General features: G+C 37.1%; 1 protein-coding gene across 1 annotated transcript; it reads left to right on the forward strand.

Moving 5' to 3' along the window:
* The first annotated feature begins 2,997 nt into the window (after positions 1 to 2,997).
* On the forward strand, positions 2,998 to 7,419 carry LOC145228070 (cytochrome P450 2G1-like). The gene is made up of 9 exons (XM_080093048.1): positions 2,998 to 3,288; positions 3,608 to 3,747; positions 4,262 to 4,364; positions 4,870 to 4,979; positions 5,325 to 5,446; positions 5,503 to 5,645; positions 6,218 to 6,362; positions 6,809 to 6,972; positions 7,102 to 7,419. The coding sequence occupies exons 1-9, from the start codon at positions 2,998 to 3,000 to the stop codon at positions 7,417 to 7,419; spliced, it is 1,536 nt and encodes a 511-aa protein (XP_079949174.1).
* Positions 7,420 to 8,006: the final 587 nt, after the last annotated feature.

The raw sequence follows: 8,006 nt of genomic DNA on the forward strand, positions 1-8,006 counted from the left end.
TTCTGTCATCATAGAAAATTGTTTATGCTTTATTATTACTATTATTATTTTATTTTGTGTTAATTGTTTATGCTTTATTATTACTATTATTATTTTTTACTTTAATCTTTGGACGTGTCTAAACTAATATCCTTATTTAATTTAAACGACTAAATCAACTGCCAAAATACTCGTCAATAATTTTAACTGCAAGTGAGTCCAAAGTTAACTATTAATGGCGACTAGGGATTTGTTGTGTGTTCTTCCTTCCGGCGCTTGAAACTATCCGGCAGGGTTTCTTTCGGTGGTTTCTTTTCCTGTCGAACCCCATCCTCTTTCCCTAACACGGGTGGTTAGATTCTAGGGCCCCCGCGACTGGTCCCACCATTGTTTTCCCCCCAGTCGTGTTATACTCACTCTGCGCCACACTCACTTTCTTGTGAGCACCTGACACATAACGCCTTATAATACGGTGTAGCTGCAGCGCGTTCAACTACTATCCACCAATGGTGCCCGACACTTTTTTGCGCTTCATAACGTCTTAACATTGCGCAGCTATTTCCGGCTTGGTGATTGTTTTAGTGCAACTGTGTTGCTATGTTGTCTTTAACCAAGCGAAATAAACTCAACTCAACTCAACTCAACTATAAGGACAAAAAAACTGAGTTGGCCGAGGCGGACAAAGTTTTCATACTTTACCCGGCAACCCTTGGCACGCGTACTAAGGTTGGCACTCAAAGTGATTTTTGATGGCACGCCAACCGATTTGCTTGTTTATAATAAAGTACTAATTTAAACAGTCGCATAGCTTGTTTTCAGTTGTTTGTTAGTCTTAAAACCCAGCGTACACGCACAAATTTGACTGCTTTTTGTTTACTATTGATATATTATTCAGAGAAAATGTTGTCACGCGAGGCCATTGCCACATGGAAATGACAAGTAAACTGGCACCCGTCGCTTAAACGGTTGCCGACCCCTTTTACGCCGACCAAAAAAATAGTATGTTATAAAGTTCTAAATCAACGATTCGTTTCACAACACTTGTTTTGTAGATATTTCCGGTTTGGTAAATAACTCAACACACGATAAAGCGAATTACTTTTAGTCACAGAACGATGTTTCACCTTTTTGCAAAGTTTCATTCTGACTGCACTACTACTAAAGTAGAACGAAACTTCGCAAAAAGATTTCAAGCAAAGAATATTTGTTTGTTATCATCTACAAAATTTTACCTCCACTTAAGAAATGCCACCAAATCGCGTAATAGCGAATTCCAACCTTTTAAGAAGCAGAAAACGCAGAGCGAAGCTGGTTATCTAACCTTCTTACAAGCAAACAAATCACTTCATGTAGTGTAATGTAAAGGGCATGATGTTATGCTCACATGATCAATGCTTGTACTTACAAGGTTCTATCTAAATGGCACAAAATACTGTGTAAAATATCTTGTGACTGATGACGTCTGTCAACGCCTTCATAGCATGTTGCAGTGGAATCCCACGATATAGGGTAAGGGTCATGTTGTTGAAATTAGTTATATAGCAAGCTGTTTAGGTAACTTATTTTGCATATCCATAACAGTTTACTAGCGAACATATCCATACCAATGTTAAATGACTTTAAATAGGCAACGCTGCTGGCATTACGCCTAAACTTATTGCATTACTTTCGCTAGTAAACTGTTTGTTCTAAATGTTTAAGTGCTCTGTTTTCAGGTAATTTAAATAAATATTTCTAAAATAAATGCACGACTAACTGTTTATATTATCAAGTTGTTTCCCAATGCATTAGAAATACACTAATATGCCTTACTCAACAGCACAGAGTGCATGGTTGCGCACAATTGCCATATGCCCCAGTTCAAACAAAGCTGTGTTGTCAACAAATGCTCAACACGTAAGGAGAATTGGTGCATTCCTAAGCAGCGATTGAAATATTTCATCATGCTATTTTTTGCAGTGTGCCAGAGTCCAATTTCAATTAACGGGCGGGTTCAGATTTCAATTTGAAACCTTTAATTCAGGGTTGAATGACCTCCAGGATTATGACCAGCTGAAAAATAAATTTGCTTATTTTTCAAAAAATTTCAACTTTCACCTGATTGGAATCGAGTCCAATGTTTAGGCCAGCAACAACAAGTTACAACAAACACAACAAAAAGACGTAAGTCAAGTTCATAACAAAACATGTCGTCATACAACTTGACTTTTGTCTGCATGTACAGCAGCCACGAAACGTAATTTAATATGGGAAAATACGTGCAAAAACGTTTCTTTCAAAGAACTGTTTGTTTCAAAAAGTATGTGAAACACATTGCGTTGTAGCCGTCTATTCCAGTCACCTTCATATTTACTTTATCCTGGAGAATACGTTGCTATTTACTTTCTAAGGTTTCGGCACTCACGTAACCATATCGGGCTTTGCGATGCCCTGAAGCTTTATTACACTTGACCGAACCAGGGCCGCTTTATTCAAACTGACACCCAAAGCGGATCCACCCGCTTTACAACACTACCTTACGTCATCGTCCACAAACTGCTGAGTAACCGGTGCATCGACCTCGTTTCGCTCTGTCGCCGTCACGTTGTTTACGCGGGTTAAACTTTCGCCTAGATATTATTATACGGCGTCTTCATCACGCGTTACACACGTGGGTATCAGCTATAAAAGCAATAGTCGGAGACTGAATTTTCGCCGTTTTGCAAAGCACGAATAGAGGACAACATATAAATGGTGTTTTATGTAGTTAGGTTTGTGCAATTGTGTGCTTTCGATCTGATAAATAATCGACCAAAAATTTCAATGACGTGGACAAAAAAGGGGGGTATTTTTTACATGAGTAGGCGAAAGATACCTCTCTGGCTCATCAAAGAGGTGATTTCAATCAGTACAATCACACAAGCTATTCTGGTCTTTAAACAGTCTGATTTTAGTAGCCCAAGCTTGTTTGACAGTCAAGGTTGTTTGAATTTCACAGAACTTTGTCAAAAAGGTTGTACCTGCATTTTAGTGCTTACAATGAATTTTGCCGGTAACTACTTTTTCGAAACTGTAAACTTCCAACAATGGAACCAAACCGAGTTTTTACTTGGTATCGCCGTTTTTGTGTTGTTTTACTACTGGTACCGAAAACCCCCGGGTTTTCCCCGTGGCCCCAGAGGTGTCCCTATGCTAGGGGTGGTTCCATTTATGGGTAATTTTTTTCCGAGAACTTTGCGTGACTGGAGCAAGAAGTACGGAACGATAATGGGTGTGAGAATTGGAAGAAGAGAGGCGGTTGTGTTAAACGACTTTGAGACAATACAAGAGGTTAAGTTCAAGCTTTTTATACAGTGTGTAATTTGGGAATCTTAAGCAGTACAAAAAAAGAAAGAAAATACGGTTATAAAAGAAAGTTCAGTAGATCTTCAATCCTAAAATAGAAACACATATTTTCTTCTTGCTGTTTGTATCATAAAAATTTCGGCAATTTGACACTTGATCTTTTTATAATTAACAAAAAAAAAGTAATTTAAAACAGTAGTTTTGAACTTTTACAACATGTACTGAACTAGCACGATAACACCCATAGCTTTGTGTTTTTACGGTTAACCTAGATTGCTCTGTTACAGAGGTTCATGCATTGCAGGGTTTAGTGAAGAACAAGGATGCCTTCTCCGGTCGTCCGATTAATCCGGTGTTATCTAAACATTTTCACGGAATCGTTGCACGTAACAACGACCCAACATGGGAATCGATGCGTCGATTTGGAATTACAACTTTGCGAGGGTAAACTTGATCATCGATGTTATGTGTTTTTAAAGCATGGTTGTATCTTGCTAGTTAAGATTTGAAATTAGGGACATTTTTTCTTATGTGGGGTTAAATCTATTTTTTTAAATTTAGTCCCGGCGTTTTCAGACTGGTGCAGTGTTTTGGTACAAATTTCAGGTCTGCTAATAATTTGGTTGCAATAAACTAAATCAAAAATCTGCGTCAGAAATTTCACATCGATAAACATACTGCACTTCATATTAAGCAAAATTAACAGGCCTTCTTGACTGATCCGTTTCGTAACATTTGCATCAACGTAAAATTCTAAATCGGATGGAAACTGTTGCACGGTGTACTCTAGAGTCTACTAGACCTTACTATTTGGCATGAATTAAGATCTTTTGTGCTTTAACATAAACGTAATACTTTAAAAAAGCTATTTGCTGAGTCAGTTTTTTAGATTTAGCCATTTAGGCTACATTAGCAAAAGTACGCTATATTTGTTATGTTGCGATACAATTGTCTCCAGATACGGTGTTGGCAAGAGAAGCATGGAGGAAAAAGTGCAAGAAGAGGTCGGACATTTGAACGAAGTCATTCAACGCATGGAAGGAAAAGCTTTTGATATTCGAGTAAATGATAAGAGTTGTTTGCACAGTTTGAAATGTTTGCATAGAACCACAAACACGTAACTTTATTGTTTACTTTTCATAGGCCCTACGACTTCGAAAGCGAAGTTGGTAGCAACTACCTAAAGTTGTATAATGTTGTTTTCAGCAAAAATGCTATCAATAGGTTATGCTGACAAGGCATAAATCACATTCATTGTGATTGTAATTTAATTATAAACACTACTGCCTGAGTACATGTGTACAGTATATAAAACACATTATGAAGACGTTTCAACAGTTACTGTTTTCACCATCAGTGCAACTAATGTATTTGTATTCTAGGTATTGTATTCTACAATGTATTCTAACAAGTACTCTGGCAGCTGTGTTTTTTATTGAATTACTCTTCAAGTCCTTGTATAGTGTTCCTAATTAGAAGTTTTTGTTTGCTAAAACGATAAAGTTACGCAAGCCTAAAACGAATTCTTATATTTGCAAAGGTGAAATCAAAATTGTTGCATTTTAGCTTGCCTTATCGAATGCTGTTTCAAACAACATATGCAGCGTTATCTTCGGACAAAGATTTGAATACGACGATAAAAAGTTTCAAGAAATGATGAACAATATATCAGATATGTAAGCAATTTGTTTGGTACATAGGCTTTGCAATGCAACAAGTCTGTGTTAAATTGTAGAAGCACCATGCGGTTTTAACAGAATTAATTTCTCTTTACGATTTTTATTAGATTATTATTAGTAAGTAATCCCAAATGTTTGCTTAGGTATTGATATTCTTCTAGGTTAAGGAAACACGTTACTAAAAAGGCTGGTGGATTCAATTTTTTAAATTTTATGTTTAGTGATTATAGTTAAACTTTAACAACTCGACCCCTTAACAATTAATTACCACACTTTCCTTAAAAGTAATTCGATTTTGTGTCAAGTTTGTTACCTAACACTGGTTGTTTTGTTCTGTAACAGACTCTCCCATCCTGACGTAACGAAAACAGTGCGAACAGTGCTGTTTCTGCCATTTCTCGCAAGAACACCTTTTCTCGCCAACGGCCTACAGAATATGATGAAGTTACATTTAAGTGTGTTCGGTAAGTTGTAAGTAGCTGTGAAAAATTCAATTTTCCAAAAAAACTCGGAAAAACAGCAACAACACAAAATTTAATTGATATTCCAGATTTCGTTGCTAACATCATCTCAAACCACAAGAAAACTTTCGACCCTGATAACTTACGTGATGTAATTGATGCCTACATTGCTGAAATTTTAAAGGAAAAGAAGTATTTCTCGGTAAGTTGAAGTTTTCACCTAGTAATTCAGAAACAGTTTTGGATTAAATCTGGTGCTTGCATAGTTTGCCATCTTTGTTACTCGCACATTCTTTTGTGCAAATTTCTTACAATGGCTCTATGGTCAAGTACCCCATTTGGAATAATACAACATAGTTAAGAGGCATAGTTGACCATATGAACATGTTTTGTGCATGGAATTAGATAATAATTAATCTCACATTAGTTAAATCCCAAGTTTGTAGGTTCGAATTCTAAGCTGACCTCATTTTTCAAAAGTACTTTATAGATGCCCAAACTAGTAGTTAAAACAAATTAGTAGTTTGAGAACTTAAAAATACATTAACACAACTTTGTTTTTCCAAAAATAAAAAATAAACCGAACCAACGAATGACCAATTGCGCCTCAAGCGGCCACCTAGGTCGTCCGATAAAAAATACAAAACGAGCCTAAACAGCAATTTGCGTCACAAACTATCAGTTAGTTGTTCGTAATCGACATTTGTTTGCAAAACTGTTTAACATTTGTTAGAATTTTCATGCGTACTTTAAAATCAAAACTACACTTTGCAGGATGATAATCTTCTTCACTTTATTCGCGACCTTTTTATTGCTGGAACCGAAACTACAACGTCCACTCTGAGATGGGGAATCTTGTGTTTGCTTCACTACCCTGAGGAACATAGAAAGATGTATCAGGAAATCCACAAAGTACTCGGTAGGGGTTTATGTCCAATTTTATTGGATTAAGTTGAGTTTATTTTGCTCGGTGAAACAACAACCAGAAAGACAATGGCGCCAAATTGTTAACTAAGGCAATAATAGCTGCACAACATTGAAATGTTTCAAAGCGCGACAAAGTAGATCGCACAATTGGTTGAAAGATGATAAAAGCAACTATGTTACAATAAAGCGGGTTGATGAAGTATAAATCATCTATTTTGAAAAAAAAATTGTATTTTTATGATTGTATTTCTGAAAAAAGGCCAAGAATAAAATGATTGTTGTAAGAAATACAGGGGCCCAACTGCCTTTGTTTCTTTGTTTTAGGTATTGTTTTTTACCCAGTTCCGTATATTACCGGGCTTTGCCGGTGTCCCCGACTCTTATCTGCATTTGCTCTGCACAAGCTCTGAAATTTAACTTGGCAAATGCTTTCTCAAGGTCATGACGGGGTCGTGTCAATGTCACATCGAAGTGAACTTCCCTACACACAAGCTTTTATCGAGGAAGTTTACAGATACCGAACATTGGCACCACTTTCTCTCCAACATGAAACGACAGAAGACACCACGTTGAGGGGATTTTTTATTCCAAAAGGAACAAGCGTAAGTATTTATACCAAAAATACGTAGGATTCCAGTATGTTTGCCCAAATTAGAAGATTGCCTCCAAGTTGGAAGGGTGAAACTCAAATTTCAAATGATATAAATATTGATATACTTTCATGAAACAAGATTGTGCCCAACATTTGGGCTGTGCACAACGACCCGAAGATTTTTAACCAACCAGAACGCTTCATTCCCGAACGTCATCTCGACGATCAACGCCGATTCGTCAAGTCTCATCACGTGATCCCGTTCTCGGTTGGACCTCGTCATTGTCTGGGAGAGCAACTGGCCAGAATGGAAGTTTTCATATTTTTCGTCAGTCTTGTGCAGAAATTTGAGTTTCTTCCTGACCCTGAGACGGGGGAGTTACCCGATATCGATGCCGGAGGTGGTATCAATGGTTTCATACCACCTCCCTATGCGATTGTTGCTGAAGAACGTTAATGTGATGCCTTTTGTGGTTGACTATATTTCAAAACTAATTCCGTATTTTTCACCCACTAGTTGAAGCAATTTGCGTCATCAGTTTTAAAATATGTTCGCTAATTTAATCACCAAATATTGTGTATTCTATGTACCGTGCTTCAATATATTTGTAAACATTCATTGTTTTTCGCTCTATATTAAATTGTTTGGGATGAAATTTGTCATTAATGCTTCAGTTTGAATTCCTTCCCAAAATATGAATTTGCATTCTAAACCAATCCAAGCGATAGCATAAAAATGCTTGCCTGGCTGTTTTCCCTGACTCGTTAAAATGAACAAGATTAAAACAATAAATTTAGCAAAATTGTGACTTCACCAATATAGAGAAGCCTTTTCACCAAGTGGCGAAGTCGCGTTTAAAGACTTTTTCTCAAAATATGAAACCTTCTTACGTCATATTTATCCTTTACACGCTTGATCCAGTTCGGTGACGTCACGATCAATCAGCTTTCGTGTGTCACCCGTGTGTCCTTTTCTTCTCAAGTGAATTGCCTTGTGTAGTTGGTGGAGTGCGCAGTGGAAGGCTGGCGTTGTTGCAAGGTAAA

The sequence above is a fragment of the Phallusia mammillata genome, chromosome 5, assembly GCF_965637545.1.
Source record: "Phallusia mammillata chromosome 5, kaPhaMamm4.hap1.1, whole genome shotgun sequence".
NCBI classification, from domain to species: Eukaryota; Metazoa; Chordata; class Ascidiacea; order Phlebobranchia; family Ascidiidae; genus Phallusia; species Phallusia mammillata.

Bases quoted from the DNA above. Each gene is read 5' to 3' on its own strand.
- LOC145228070 (XM_080093048.1), top strand. From the start codon at position 2,998: ATGAATTTTGCCGGTAACTACTTTTTCGAAACTGTAAACTTCCAACAA. The intron at 3,289-3,607 runs GTTAAGTTCAAG...CATGCATTGCAG, and splicing joins ACTTTGAGACAATACAAGAG to GGTTTAGTGAAGAACAAGGA. The intron at 6,973-7,101 runs GTAAGTATTTAT...TCATGAAACAAG, and splicing joins TTATTCCAAAAGGAACAAGC to ATTGTGCCCAACATTTGGGC.